General features: G+C 42.5%; 3 protein-coding genes and 3 non-coding genes across 28 annotated transcripts in view; 1 reads left to right on the plus strand and 5 right to left on the minus strand.

Annotated features, from left to right (window-relative positions):
* Window positions 1-3275, minus strand: part of LOC146246117 (rho GTPase-activating protein 26-like) — a 38589-nt gene extending 35314 nt beyond the window's left edge. For both annotated transcript variants that reach the window (XM_084684334.1, XM_084684333.1), the window contains exon 1: window positions 2599-3275. In XM_084684334.1, coding sequence (XP_084540460.1) covers window positions 2599-2752 — 154 coding nt within the window. In that variant the 5' untranslated portion in view covers window positions 2753-3275. The remainder of the gene's footprint in view (window positions 1-2598) is intronic.
* Window positions 3276-5445: 2170 nt separating this feature from the next.
* Window positions 5446-8404, plus strand: LOC146246118 (putative fibroblast growth factor 1). Of its 5 annotated transcripts, XM_084684406.1 has the most exons (5): window positions 5446-5579; window positions 6148-6261; window positions 6591-6804; window positions 7290-7393; window positions 7773-8404. In XM_084684406.1, the coding sequence occupies exons 3-5, from the start codon at window positions 6636-6638 to the stop codon at window positions 7968-7970; spliced, it is 471 nt and encodes a 156-aa protein (XP_084540532.1). In that variant the 5' UTR covers window positions 5446-5579; window positions 6148-6261; window positions 6591-6635; the 3' UTR covers window positions 7971-8404. The 5 variants fall into 5 exon arrangements, with proteins under 5 accessions (XP_084540532.1, XP_084540531.1, XP_084540533.1 ...); XM_084684405.1 differs by lacking the exon at window positions 6148-6261 and having other exon boundaries at window positions 6585-6804; XM_084684407.1 differs by lacking the exon at window positions 6148-6261.
* Window positions 8405-8917: 513 nt separating this feature from the next.
* Window positions 8918-8990, minus strand: trnak-cuu (transfer RNA lysine (anticodon CUU)). The gene has a single exon. It is a non-coding gene; the product is annotated as a tRNA-Lys (tRNA).
* Window positions 8991-9240: 250 nt separating this feature from the next.
* Window positions 9241-9313, minus strand: trnak-cuu (transfer RNA lysine (anticodon CUU)). The gene has a single exon. It is a non-coding gene; the product is annotated as a tRNA-Lys (tRNA).
* A 240-nt stretch (window positions 9314-9553) lies between these two features.
* On the minus strand, window positions 9554-9628 carry trnak-cuu (transfer RNA lysine (anticodon CUU)). The gene has a single exon. It is a non-coding gene; the product is annotated as a tRNA-Lys (tRNA).
* An 864-nt stretch (window positions 9629-10492) lies between these two features.
* The window catches only part of dlg2 (discs, large homolog 2 (Drosophila)), an 89455-nt gene continuing 84727 nt past the window's right edge, over window positions 10493-15220 (minus strand). For 16 of the 18 annotated variants that reach the window (XM_084684137.1, XM_084684136.1, XM_084684134.1 and 13 more), the window contains 6 exons: window positions 13843-13893; window positions 13626-13727; window positions 11911-12083; window positions 11598-11707; window positions 10798-10889; window positions 10493-10684 (listed from right to left, as the gene is read on the minus strand). In XM_084684137.1, coding sequence (XP_084540263.1) covers window positions 10578-10684; window positions 10798-10889; window positions 11598-11707; window positions 11911-12083; window positions 13626-13727; window positions 13843-13893 — 635 coding nt within the window. In that variant the 3' untranslated portion in view covers window positions 10493-10577. Of the gene's footprint in view, window positions 10685-10797; window positions 10890-11597; window positions 11708-11910; window positions 12084-13159; window positions 13303-13620; window positions 13728-13842; window positions 13894-15220 lie in introns of those variants that run through there. The other 2 variants (XM_084684149.1, XM_084684150.1) reach the window with 2 other exon arrangements.

Consider the following 15220-nt stretch of genomic DNA (forward strand, 5'->3'; position numbering starts at 1 on the left):
ATCTGCATTGCAGCAGCCAGTTATCCATATGACCGCAGGGACGCAGGGAGACGAGAAGGTTCTAGATGAACGGCGCCGCAACACAACGCAGCACGGACACTGCATGCGGCAGGCGACCGCAGCCGCCGTGGCTGTGGACACAACTCAGTGAGGCCACAGTGGGTGCGTCTCGTAGGAGAGGGCAGGTGGAGACACAGAGGAGTCTGTGACGCCTGGAGGAGAACGAAGGTGTGCAACTTTCTCTTGCACACACACACACACACACACACCTCTTTGTGGGCTGATCTAAGAAGATCCCTTGACAATAGAAGAAGCATTGCTCGAACCCCCCCCCCCACCTCTCCTAACCCCACGACGTCACTGCTCAAAGAATATTCACCCCCCCCTCTTTCCTTCATGCCAACCCCCACCAGCCTCATCACACACACACAATCACACGGCCGCGCACACGCAGACACACACACATTTTGTCCTTTGTTTCCATCTGACGTATTCAGCGGAATGCCTTGAGCAATAGCAACACCCCCTCCTCCTTGCCTCCCTCCCCCCATCCTCTCTCCCCCCCTCTCCCCCCTGCCTCCAACCATCCTCTCCCCCCCCCTCCTCTCTCCCCCCCTCCTTCCCCCCATCCTCTCTCCCCCTCTCCTCCTCCTCTCTCTCGTGGCAGTCGAACTGGACTAATGTTCAGCACGGCCTTCTCTCTCCGTCTCCCTGGTGACAGCGGAGACCCCCGATATCTCTCTTCTCCCCAACCAAGGAAAAATGTGAATCCCCTCACCACAGCTGTGAAAGTACCAGTCAGTGTGTGTGTGTGTGTGTGTGTGTGTGTGTGTGTGTGTGTGGGAAGGCCTACCATCCATCACCAGAGGAGACAGGTGAACACTGCTGTGCCTGCTAACCACAGACAGGGACCTCTACCAGGAGAGAGAGAGAGAGAGAGGAGGAGGGGAAGAGAGAGAGAGAGAGAGAGAGATAGAGAGAGAGAGAGAGAGAGAGAGAGAGAGAGAGAGAGAGAGAGAGAGAGAGAGGAGAGAAGGGGTGGTTGGAGCGAGGTAACTTTAAATCAGCCCCTTCGTAAGCAATAAGGGTCAGATACAGCTGGAGGTCATTCCTACAAATTGAAAAGGTCATCATCCAGCCCTGAGGACAGGCAGTCAACACGGCGCTACGGAGGAGATTGAATGTGGGCCCTGGTCGTATAAAAAGAACTCTAGACCTGGCCGATTCCCTTACCCTCCATCTGGTGACATCGGATCATTTAACTGGGCCTTGCGGTACACATCCACTCCGGTTTCACATAATGGTCCACACACACACACACACCGAAACAACTCAAATGAGCTGTCTCGCCTTTTAGACGTTAAGTCTATGGTTATATGAGAAAAAACAACATGAAAAGCTAGCTGCCATAGATGTGAATGTGACAGTCCCCATCTGTGCTCCTTGGATTGATCGCTCAAGCAGATGTAGGCCCGAGATAAAGATAAGTACCGTCTTGAAGCGAGGTGAGGTTCACCACGGACAGCATTTTGGGGGGGCTTTTCCTTTCCGCTGTTTGTCACTAAAACAGAGATATCGGAAAACACACAGTCTTCTCCAGCACCACCAGTAGCAGAATAATTGAGGGGATTTTGTTTTCAGTAATTAACAGAACCCGTGTTTGTGGTCACTGGGCAGGGATGTGTCATCTGGGTATAATGACGGGTTGACATGGGATTTTACACGCGACACAGAGTCTGCTGAAACAGGGCTTGCTGCTGCTGGTGCTGCTAGCTCAGGGCTGACCACAGAAACCACACAACATGCAGACAGACAGACAGACAGACAGACAGACAGACAGACAGACAGACAGACAGACAGGCAGACAGACAGGCAGACAGGCAGGCAGGCAGGCAGGCAGGCAGGCAGGACAGAACATGCCAGTACCATCTTGCTAAGTTCGGAAACAACCAAAAACAACGTCTCTTTCTCCCTATCTCTCTCCCTCCCCATCTAGCGTCCCTCTGACCCTGGGGTAATGGTCTCTCTGTTTGATTTCTGGATCGTCCTCACGGACAAAGGCAGAACTGTCCAGATTGTCAAAGTCAGCTGATGGGAGCTTTGAGTGATAAAGGGCAAAGCTTTTAATGTATTGGCCTGCAGCGCTTTGAGCCTCCATCACAAACAGAGTGAAGTGGAATATTCAGGTAGTGTACTACTTTGAGTCACAAAACGCGAGGTATAATAACAGTGTGTAAACAGAGGCTTCTAAATGGGGCGATGATGAATACAGGTTGGGCGATATTTAACAAACACCTGTCACCAAAGCCTGTCTATTTACTGACAAGCAAGCTGCTGATGATTAAGTCTCACATCATACTACATATACAATGGTACAGTAGTGTAATAATAACACCGTTTTTACTATTATAATAACTTCTGAAATACATGTAACTTTTACAGTATCATATTCTACGTGAATAAATGACGTACTAGAGCCGTTCTTAAAATAATCAGTTTAGTGGACATTTCAAACCGAAGTAGAACAGTCATCACGAAGTGCTACATTGTTGCAAGCAATAGAGCTCTTTCTTTCCATTCCTAAAAGGACCGACTTACTTTTCAGTGCTTGGATGAGTGCCTTCCCATCTTTGATCAGCTCCTTTATGAACTTGTTCGTCTTGTCCAATTCCAGTTCGTGCGACTTTAATCGCTCTCGGAACTGAGGACTGTCCAGGTAACAGTCACTGAACTCCAGGGCGGGCAACCCCATGTTTCCACCCTGACTACAGGCACCAGTAAGGTCGGAGGAGGAATAAAATGTTTGACTGGTGGTGATGTCCAATCCAAAGATAAGATGTCCACACAGTAGGCGAAATGATCCAGACACCTGACTACATTACTGTAAGCACAGCATCCACCCAGTTATCTTGCTTTTGATGGCATGCAAGCGTGCAAACGTGGAAATAGGCTTCTATTTATCGCTGATCCTATCCAAACCGCATTTCAAAAACACAGTCCAAAAAACTGTTCCTGCTCCGAAGGGAAAGTAGACTACGGAAGGATGAATTAATGCGCAGCTGTCAAAGATCTCTGGTAAACTTGAGCATTCCTCAAGTCGGCGTCACCGTGGTCAAGCAAATTGAAGGAATAGATAGTATGGGTAGTTGCGGGTTCTTTCCTGGGCGTTTTAAAAGCAGAGCTTTCTCTCAGTCATCGGCGTCCGTATCAACCTACCCCGAAACAGATAATCCTATGACTGATGCTTCCTGCAGCCAATGGCATTGTTAGGTTCAGGAAGAGTCTAAAGAAGTGATACGAGCTACACTTTTACAAGACGAAAGATGGTTGGACACGAAAAGTGATGTCAGTCGAGCGGGGAATTTCTATAATTCGCTTTCGGTCACACCGATTTTCAATATTGTATGAAACAACCCCACGATGAGCGACAAAGACAAAATAGCTCTTTATGTATTCACTCTTTTTGAAAACAAACATTGCCTATTGGATGGAGTTTCTTTCGAGAGATATTGCCAGACATTGTTTGTGTGTCTATAGTAGTAGACACAATTGTTTGGTTTATCCCCATTGTTTTCTTACACAGTTTTCTCACTAGTTTGTGGGTCGCCTATTCTGTCAGCAGCCTAATATAAAGTGTACCTTCCTGAAACGGAATTTTTCATAACAAAAGACATAACAATTAAACACCCTGAAGTAGGCTGCCGCTAGAAACAAAATCCCGACTATTAACCAGCCATATTTTATTCTGGTTTTCGAGCATTTTAAGTTTGACTGATGGCAAAAGTGCCGTTGACAGATTTAATTAGAGAATGATCTCATGAGATCAAACGGTCTCCCATTTTATGCACCAAAAATCTTTGGAAAGACACAAGTGACATCCTTTAGAAACAATGACTGCCTTAAATCTGTGAACCATTAACATCATCCAACCATAATCATCTGACACCACAAACAATGTTTTAGCCTAAATTAAAGCTGACAGCCTGCACTTGATTGTCAACGTATTCCTAAATTGTCTTCAACTTTACAGAAAGAATGGGCTAAACCGATTGCTGGCCGATTGTCCTGCCATAAAGACAGAACAATTCTTTCAATGTATCTGTATGACCGGGGTTAGATTTGATTTGGGTTTCCTCAGCCGATTAAAATGTTTTGCTAGAAGATTGCGCCACCTCCTGGTTGTCATAGGTATTGACGGCTCGTCTTTAAATCGAAGACTGAGTCTATCTAACAAGATAGTCATGGACCAAAGCAAACCTCACCAGATACCACTACCGGGTGGTCATGGTATGTGTCATTGTTAAAAATGAACAGGGTATATGTTTCACAATGCTCACTGCAACAAGGTTTGTGAGAATATGAAACATTTGTAAACTTTTTTACAAAAAAACCTGCTCCTGCAGATACTGTCTGGAGGAACGGAACTGCTTTCAAACTAGGTCTGTAAGTGTGAAGTAGTTTCAACACAACGTCTGATTGGTACGAATAATAACTGAAAGACACATGGGTGGGTTGGTTTGAAATAATAGTTTACATGTAAACACAGTATGTGCTGACGTGTGCCATCCTTTACATTTACATTTATTCATTCAGCAGACACTTTTATCGAAAGCGACTTCCAAGAGAGAGCTTTACAAAGTGCATAGGTCATTGATAATAACAACACAATAGCCCCAAAGCATTGCGGGTAGCCAAAACATGAAGCACAAATTGTGAACAACCAAAAAATAAGTGCCAAAGGGAAGAACCATAAGAGCATGAGCAATTAGGTATGTGAATATTGATAATATTAATAATAATAATAATCACAATTCCTTATTATGTCATTAGTTCTTGTGTCTGGAGAGAGTAGGATAGAAAGACTGTGACCAACAGTCATTTGTACAGAGCTCTGCCCCAGTCTTATAAATGATTTGCAAGGCAGACACTCGGAATGAATAATGAAACCGGGGCAGTTTGGGAGAAGAGAGAGAGAGAGAAGAGTCCCGTCAATAATTCAGGGCGGACCGCATACTTCCCGCACTTCTATCTGCGGAGTTGCGGCAGTGTTGCCATGTGTTGGCTGCTACAGCAGAGAAGACATAACATGTGCTGGGCAAAACGGGGCGGGGGGGCGTCGAGGGGATTTGTGACCGCTTGTCACAGATGTGTCCCTGGCGTCTCTTGCGCGAATCCCTGTGAATGTTTGGACCTGTGTCGTTCTCCCGTGTCTCCAAGACACCCTAGTAGGAATGTGTCGGGTCAGAGGCATCCAGCTCACTTCCCGGCGGTGCAGGCCTTCGCTCAGGCTGCCCTCCGCGTCACTGAGTTAGCCTGCTGGGTAAACATAGTGTCTTACGAGCAGCTGCCGAAATAGACCCTGCTGACGTCAGCGTAGAGGGGGGGGGGGCAATGCGATGGCGCACAAATACAGAGGGTGCCACACTGCCCCTCCTAGCACTGTGAGGAAACCAGCTGTACCCACGAGACTGCCGGCTGAAGACTGCACGCACATTCACCACTAAGGAACGGGGGACCAGTCCAGCCTCACACTGGAAGAGGGGAACAGGAAGCCATGTTGGCTGGTGGGTTTGTCGCAGGTATGTCCCGCTCAGCCGTCCCACACTGTCTGGGCTCCTGGGCTGATCCGAGGTCAGCTGACCCTCCTGAGAGGTGACCTTCCCTCTTAGGAGGAGGGGGAGCGAAGCTGATCCGAGGCCAGTGTTGGAGATTCTTCTTCCCACTTTGGGGCCAGGCACCATCCGGACGTCACTAACACCAGAGGGTTTTCTTAGTGTGGTCCCACTGCAGCAGTCTGGCACCCTGGCTCCACTTCCCGTATGGCTGCGTGTTTCCTCCCACAGCACCCTCCCCTCCCCTCCTCTCCCCCGCTCTGTCGCTGCCGCAGCTGGGAGTCCGTGTGGGCCAAGCCTCACATTCCTCCTGCGGCTGTTTTTTCTCTCCTCCACTTCTTAAGCAGTCAGCCGGGTAAAGCTGGACTGATGGATTTCCAAGTCATTCCGGATGCGGAGTCAAAGGGCCCCTAGATAAAAACAGTTGCAACGGCGGCAGGCTGGTTGGCCGTGTTCTTCATATTCGACAGGGCAGGTTGGACTGTGTGAACTGCTTCTGAGGAATAAGAGATACGGCTTGTATTTTTACTTCCAGCCAGGGCTGAATTGTTTATGGCGAAGGAGGTCAGCAAAGGCTTTGGAAGACTGTGAGGATTTGGCAAAGGGTTTCCGACTTGGTTTTCTGGGTGACTGATTTTGGGATTGACAGGTGATCTATGGTTCCTGTAAATCACGGCATTTGCTTTTCTCACATACTGTACCTAGTAACATAGCCAAACAAACTAAAGTGAAGTATTATTGTAGATGTACAATAGTGTATGTAAAAATATGAGGGCTTATTGGTGGTTTGAATATTTTTATAGGCCAATTATCTTAAGCGTATGATCAATATTTAATGTACAGTTGTCTTCTTGCCTCTGATATTGGTATGGAGAGAGTCGATGCATTTACAGTCAATGTGGTATTAAACCATGTCAGAGCTGTTTTCATTAGGGGCTTGTGATCTCAGTGCAAACTCCCTCTGTTTTCCAGCCACAGGCACATCCAGTGGGCACTGTGGTGTGTCCCCGACCGCTTTTCAGAATGACAGAGGGAGACATCTCTGTCCTGTCTTTGGGACCATCAACTCTTGACCTGTCACAACAAGACTACAAACCTGTCACCCGTCTCTACAGCATGAACGGCGGACATCATCTGAGAATTCTACCGGATGGGACTGTCACCGGTAGCAGGCAGGAAAACGACATTCACGGTACGCCTGAATAAGTGGAGACACCATTCCCCCACCGTTAAACATCAGACCAACCATTGAAGCTGAGTCACATACTCCTTACATGCGGCATAAAACTCTTTGTAATTCAATAATCACATAACTTGATTTGATATCTCTTTAATGGAGTTAGATATCAAACTGGCTGTACATGAGTTTACTCAGAAATAAAGACACAATTTGATATGTAAGTTCACATCAAATCATACAATGGACAATACATATAATAGATAAGACTAATAAAAGGCTAAAATATCCAATGTCTTGAGGGGCAGTTCTATGGGCGTATGTGAAGCCCTCTGTGACATTGCTTGTCAAAATGATTCTACAAATACATTTTGATTTGATTAAACTGTTTTGAATGTCCAGATATTCTTGAAACCCTCTGTGTAATATTATTCTACCTATTAGAGGCAGACGGATGTATTTGACTCCTTGTCGTTATGTCATTATTCATGTTTTTGCAGCCATCCTGAGAGTGAAAGCAGTGAGTGCGGGACTTGTAGTCATAAAAGGGCTGAAAACAGCACTTTACCTGGCCATGAACAAAGATGGGCATGTTTTTGCATCGGTGAGTGCGCGTCACTGGAGACTGCATCCCAATTACCATCACCTGGATTCATTTAATTAAACTTGAAGTATAAAGTTCACAAAAAAGTGTGGAAATACATTGTCCGTCGACCCTCTTTATGGTGTTTGGAGTCAGGTGGCTGAGTGGTTAGGGAATCGGGCTATTAATCAGATGGTTGCAGTGTGATTCCCAGCCGTGCCAAAATGATGTGGGCAAGGCACTTCACCCTACTTGCCTCGGGGGGAACGCACCTGTACTTACTTTAAGTCCCTCTGGATAAGAGCGTCTGCTAAATGACTAAATGTAACCCTCGTTTGGTGAGTGTCTAGTCTCGGATTGAGTACATTTCGTTTGCTCAACCTTTTCTCTGCTCACCCAGCCCACGTTACAGGACGAGTGCTACTTTCAGGAGACCATGGAAGAAAACCATTACAACACCTACATGTCTCGGAAGTACAGCAACTGGTATCTGGCCCTGAAGAAGAACGGCCAGCCCAAAGCAGGCCCTTCGACACACCTCGGCCAGAAGGCTGTCTATTTCCTGCCACGACCGGTTGATGACAGCACTGCCATGTAGAGGGGAGGGGCACCGCGCAGGATCAGCTGACAGCCACTCCTGTCATCTGTGCATTCTTCGCTATTTCAGATGGAATCATAAAAACCAACACATATTGTGCACACATTGTAAAATGACTGTAAGCATGCTGGACACTGTTATGTAACAGACCAACAGGCTTCAAACACGAGTATTTATGAATATAAAAAGTAAGCCCATGTCTTTATAATCTTTTTTCAAGAACATTTGATCATTTTTATAATTCTGCTATGCAATGCTGCAATGTTAATAGTTATTTTTTATGAATTGATCATGCAAAACTTTGTCTGTATAATCAATATAAATAGTGTACATACTTAAAACAATATTGAATTTCAGTAATATGTTTTGTTTGTGAAATATTGCTATCCAACGTAATTTGCAAGTCTGTTCATTCTGTGAAATAAAACATGAAAGTACAAGGCCATTTTTTTTTTACAAGTTTACATTCATTAGCAACACACACTCTGCGAGAAACTGCTGGGAGTTGAACCCTGATCATCCTGTTATCAAAACAGGCACTTTCACCCAGCTAAGCCACAGAACCTTTGATGCGATGAAGTGGAAATCAACAACATGAGAACCCTTTCATGATGATGGATCAGACAGCATAATGAACCATCGCCCATCGTGGGGCTCAAACCCACGACCCTGAGATTAAGAGTCTAATGCTCTACCGACTGAGCTAGCTGGGCACGGTCTCATGTGTCCAGAGGTCATCTCGCAAGCAAACTATGTGAAAGTGCAAAAAACACTGCACTTACACACTATGTGGTGTGGATGGGAGTTGAACCCAGGATCTGCTGTTGACAAAACAGGCACTTTCTAACAGATAAGTCACAGCACTTTATTTGAGATGAAATGGGAATCAACTACATGTAACCAAATAACCTTTTCATGATGATGTATCAGACAGCATAAGAAAACAGCGCCCAACGTGGGGCTCGAACCCACGACCCTGAGATTAAGAGTCTCATGCTCTACCGACTGAGCTAGCCGGGCATGGTCTCAAGAATCCAGATGCGTTCTCGTGTGTCCAAAGGCCATCCCGTCAGCAAAATATGTGGAAGTGCAAGTAAGAAAAAAAACGAGCACTTACATATTTCACACACTAGGTGGTGTTGATGGGAGTTGAACTTAGGATGTCCTGTTGACAAGACAGGCAAATTCACCAAGCTAAGCTTCAGCACCTTTGTTTGCAAACCAACAACATGAACTCTTTCATACTGTATAATATAGCATAATGAAACAGCGCCCAACGTGGGGCTCGAACCCACGACCCTGAGATTAAGAGTCTCATGCTCTACCGACTGAGCTGGCCGGGCACACACTCAAAATTCCAGAGGCATTCTTGTTACCCAAAGGCCTCCTCGTCAGCAAACTGTGAAAGTGCAAAAAACACAGCACTTACACACTCGGTGGTGTTGATGGGAGATTAATTTAGGATGGCCTGTTGATAAAACAGTCACTTTTTAACAGTAAAGCCACAGTACCTTTACTGAGATCATATGGGAATCAACAACATGAACCCTTTCATGATGATGTATCAGACAGCATAATGAAAGAGCCCCCAACGTGGGGCTCGAACCCACGACCTTGAGATTAAGAGTCTCATGCTCCACCGACTGAGCTAGCCGGGCACATTTTGTCATAGCAGAGGCATGCCATCTCATGGATCTATATGGAAGTGTTTCACGTGCAATGCAGACACTAAGATGTGCACACTTCACACTTAAAAAACTTGCTGGGAGCTGAACCCAGTACCTCCTGTTTACAAGTCAGGTGCTACTAGCTATGGCATTGCACCTTTGTTGTGACTGAATGGGAATCGACTATATGAAGTCTTTCATGTCATCTAATATCTGTTTAAGTATGCTGCTACCATCTACCACACACATCTACCAACACACGTTACACAGGTAAAATAAGATTTTAAACCTTTTTTAATCAAAGTTATATTTCAATGATATATATGTACTTTCTGTGCTGTAGTGCTCAATCAATAGCAAAATATAGTGTCATATTTTTTATACTTACAGTAGTTCTCTTCACACTTTATTGATAACAGAAGTTTCTTCACAACAATTTTCAATTTTTAAGAAATAATTAGGATTAGGGTTGTTAAAATTAAACCTGGCCTCAATCTCATTAAATAAATTTAAAAAATAAAAAAAATAAAAAAAAGTAGTATGCAAGAGGGAATAGATGCAGAATGTCAACTACTAATGTGAGGTGTCTGGATAAAATGAGTGCTAACCAGTAACATTGGGTATAAAGAAAGAGGGGCAGCCATTTTGTCTTTTTTTTTCTTTCCTGTGGTGGGAAGGACCCAGACGTCATCTTGTATTGTTCCTTTGGAACTCCGCAGTGTCAACACGGACACATGCCCCTTATTTATTCAGTTCCCACTGACATTTTCCTATAAAAATCTAGAACTATACAAACAGTTCCTTTCAGCCTAAAATGTTTCAACACTTGGTGGTGTACATTCAAGGACATTCAAATTGAAACTGAAAAGTTTAATGTCCACTTGAATCATGAAGACTAGCCGTTTCCATAACAATTCAAACTATTTTACAAAGTGGAGTCTTATAATTTTTCTTTAGAAGGTATCCAGATGTACGGCCCTGAGTGCTCCTCTATAACACTTTTACAGTGGTTGTAAATATCTTCTAAGGTGTCACCTTGAACCAGGGCTGCAAAGACAGAGAGGGCGTATCAGTACAGAATCCTGAAGAAAGGCCAATAGCTACATTGTCATTATGGTATGCATGTGATATTGTTCCACTTGTTACAATGAGTTCTGTACCTGTGAAGAACTCGCCAAACTCCTGCTCCAGTTTTACGGCCCGATCAAACGTCTTCTTCGCCTGTTCCTCAGTGAGCCGTTTGTTCATCTCCCTGGGAACAGAGGGTGGGAGGAAAGTGGATGTGGTTGTCATGGTAATGGTTAAGGTTGCAAGCAGGACTTGTACTATGATCACATTATTGATTTTACACTCTCATAAATTACTATAAAATGAGATTTAAAAAAAAGAAGATATATATCACTTTCATTTCAGAGCAAACCGTATGCCATTGGCAACTACTAGACCCACATAATCTTTGCAGGTTGAGACAGATTTAGGGCTCTATCTTTAACACGCAGCCTACAACTGGCCAAACACAATTGTAATGTGACCAACGTTACTGGCAATGGGAAGAGAAACAACCTCATAATAATACCATAAACGTTGAGCATTGCCTTTGAACAAGTTTGACATTTAAATTGCTGTTGTCCACATTATTGGAGAGATCCATGCTTTATTTTATGCAAAATACACCAATTCACCTGATGTTCATTTGTGGGGAAGATAATGGGAAATAAATCTTCACTAGAATGTCAGAGGAGTGTTCTGATTCAAGAGGATATGTGTTTGTTGTGAGTCCTTTGTTTAGTCAGAAATAATTGGAAATTATTCTGTTAAAATATAATATGACAACTTTGCCTCTTTCCAACAATGTGGAAAGCTTATTTAACAAATACGAAAACACACAGGCAACAGTTTTGGCATGAAGTCATTCATCATTTAGGCAACACAATGGATAACAGGAGAGAAAAGAACGTACATTAATGAATCAATGGATCGTGGCTTTATAAAGATGGCAATGGGATAGAGTTGTGCTACTTGTAGTCGCTTGATGGCATTTCCAGATACGTCCAGTATGCAGTGTTTACCCTGAATCAGAAAGGAAATTACGTTTAATCAAACACACCATGTGACTGTGACAAGTATTTCAGAGAGTCATACTTGACACCCTTAGGATGGATATCAAATGTCATTAATTTAAAAGTGTGCAAAATGATCAATTGGGGGAAACCATTAACCATATCCCCACAACAACAACAAAAAAGATTCAATGATTTGACCTTGACTCTTACCCTTTCTGCCACATATTTAACAGACTGGACACTGGTTCCATACAGATTGTCGTTATACTGTCCTGCCTCAATAAATTTGTGCTCTTGAATATCCTTCTCCATCTGCTCTCTGGACATGACAAAATGGTAGTCCCGTCCATCGACCTCGTAGTCTCTCTTCTGTCGAGTGGTGTCTTGAGGGATAAGGCAAAAAAACAAAAGAGTTTGTTGCCATTCAGTGCCAGATTCATCAGCACAGATGGATATCAATGACATGTTATTGTGTTTTTCGGTCAGGCTAGGGTAGTTTGTTCATCTTTCATGTTTAATTTAAAAAAGAGCATTAATTTTCAATTGGCTCACCGTTAAACACTTTTTAATTCCTTGAAATACAATTTATCAAGAGTATTAGTATTTATCATAAATACTACAGATGTTACCTTTTACAAAGAAAAAACTAGCAATATCATTAAGAGCTGAACATTAAATAACATTTAATTGAAAGGGCATTGTTTCATTTTGTTTATTAGTTACTTACGCATGTTCTTTTAACAAGTCATTCTAGTTATTATATTAAACAAAAAACAATTTAAACACAATAAGGACTATACTATTGTAAGCAGATAACATGAAAGCTCAATACTGATTCAATAATTAATTATCCTTGGAACAAACATCTAATAAATAAATAAATGTCTCCTTTCACTGACGGCATTATGAGAGTTTCTGATCTGTAATAACATTCTGATTTACTCTTCCATTGGATGTAACTTCTCATTTCTCACTACTGATTTACATATACCAATAACTAATCGACTTACCTTCTTGCCCTGACGGGTTAGCTGCTTTATATGGTTTTAAAAAATAGATGAAATATACATGAGTAAAATGAGAACATGCAAGATCAAAACATGCAGAAAAGGAAATCAAAAACAAGAAATCAGTCACACAAAACAATGAGACAATACATGGCATTTTTAAAAGGTCTCTAAATTGATAAAGGGCTCGACTGAATCTATCGTGTTCAGATATAATGACATGTCTGAAATGTCAATTCTGTTTTTGTAACACGTGCACCACGTGTCCCTTCCCCTGTTCACCACTAGATGTCATCCTCTCCTGAATTTTAGTCATAGTGAATCACTTGACACACTTGTTTTCAAGTGATGATTCCAATCATCACCTGTATAAAGATCCCCTCTCACAGCAGTCACTTTGCCTTGTTTTGGCACCTGTGTACACCCTGCCTTGACTTTACCTGAGCGCTTGTTCAAGTTCCTCATCCTGTTTCTGTGTATTCTGACTCAATCTCTTGGATTATCCTTCTGCATACGCTTGCTCCTGTGTCTGACCCTTGACCACTCTCCTATGGACTTCCTTCTCTTTGCCTGTTCTTCATGAACTAACCCTTGCCTGTTTTTGGACAACGATTGCTTATTATTTATTTTGCACTTAAGTGGTTGTGTCCACTAAACAACCAAAATTGCAGTTATTATTTTCCCATATGAATGTTTCCCTGAAATTACCCCCCAACCAAGTAAACACTGGTTAAACTCTTAACCAGACAATCACACTTACATGGGGAAATCAAACCAAAGTTATTCAAAACATTCTTAACATGAAGGTGATTAGTTGTATGGTAAAGCAAACCAAACAGGGCATGTTGGTGACAAAAGATCAACAGAAAATGAAAGAAAAAAATATTTTCTGTTTTCCACACATGTAAAAATACTTACGTGGCACACAAGAGCCAAACTTCTCAGGGAATTCCGATATCAAATCATCATTTATTCTGTCCTTCATTGGTCCAAGGATTATAACAGGTCTGGCGTAATTTACTGCAAGCAAATTAAAAAAAAGAATACAAAATATTAAAGTAGAAATTTAACAGAATACTATTCAACCGAGGACATGGAGTGTAAGACAGTGTTAGAGAATGAAATAAATACTTACTCTCTTGTTGAATAACAGGCTCATATGACAGAATCATGTCCTCTTGACTCCCTAAAGGAAGAAAGCACACCGTAGAACTTAATTAAAAGACTGAGATTTCATGGGGTTAAGCCTGTGATTGTTTGATTATTATCTTGATCAAGGACTGCTGGAAAATTAAAATTCAAAAAGAGTCCAGTGTGACCTCAACATTGTTTTATTTTGATTTGGTTTTCTGATATGAGATTAATCTTACTAAAGTAAAGAAGCCATTGATTTGCAAAATGTCTTGATAATTATTTTTTTTCTTCTCAAACATAAAAAGGTTTTAGTGCAAGTTGATTAGGAGGTTAATAATAGGATCTGGAAATATGTATATAATTAGATTCAGTCCATCATGACAAGTAATCATAGTACTGAAGCACTACTGGCAAATTATGGTTTATTCATAATAGGCCCTTACACTAAGAATATAATTGACGGGTAAATTCACTTCGAAATGCTTATTCGAAGGATATTCAGTGTAATGGAATGCTTCAATGTGAAACAATTTTGAGGATGTTTTTCTGAAATACAGATAAACTACGGATAAACTGTAGCAACTGCTAATACCTTGCTCAGTAAACTGGGACATCTGTTTAGATTGGGGAAAATATAACCACAATCAAGTCTCAAAGTTGTGGTTGTAAACAATATCTGGCCAGCAGACACTAGAGACTAGACGAAGAGACGGTAATGCTGGAACATTCAATTCACGCGACTATGACTGATCATCATCAATCAGCTCCAGTTCATTATCATTCGGCGATCACGCAGACGGCGTCACGTCTTCACGCTGATGAAGGGGGCTCATCACGTCATTCAGTGTTCAGCAGGTTGTCATGCGATGGTCATTGTTATGCATGTCACGTCTGTTTTCATGGTGTGAGAATGCACAGCTTTCGTGGAGTGTCCGTTCCATGATGAAACACACACTCGATGAGAACATCAACAGATTCCTTACAAGCAACATGCAAGCAATCTCTAGCCAGCAATAGGGCGTAGGGTGTCACAGGAAACAGGAGGACAGGACATCAAACACCAACAGTGTTACAGTACACATCCATATCGGGCTGCAACAATCATGCAAGTATTCAAGTGACTTAAATACTAATGTATCAGTGGTACCATGTTTACAAATTATTAGATTTGTAAAATGATAACTATAAGGATTAGAACAAATTGTCTTCAGACATGCCAGCAAGAAGACTTTATCCAATATGGATTCACATGCTTCAGAAATAAGAAATACATCGACCCTAATAATAGGTCCTGTGCTCTGATGAACTGGCACACCAAAATTCAAAGTCTACAAATACACTTGGCACTCACAATGTTATTTTATTTTCATAAAAAGTGT

This window comes from Hypomesus nipponensis, chromosome 20 (genome assembly GCF_054491055.1).
Source record: "Hypomesus nipponensis isolate SF chromosome 20, ASM5449105v1, whole genome shotgun sequence".
NCBI lineage: Eukaryota > Metazoa > Chordata > Actinopteri > Osmeriformes > Osmeridae > Hypomesus > Hypomesus nipponensis.

Coding starts and splice junctions, on each gene's coding strand:
- LOC146246118 (XM_084684406.1), top strand. CDS start 6,636: ATGACAGAGGGAGACATCTCTGTCCTGTCTTTGGGACCATCAACTCTT. Junction 6,805..7,289: donor GCAGGAAAACGACATTCACG/GTACGCCTGAAT, acceptor ATGTTTTTGCAG/CCATCCTGAGAGTGAAAGCA. Junction 7,394..7,772: donor ATGGGCATGTTTTTGCATCG/GTGAGTGCGCGT, acceptor CTGCTCACCCAG/CCCACGTTACAGGACGAGTG.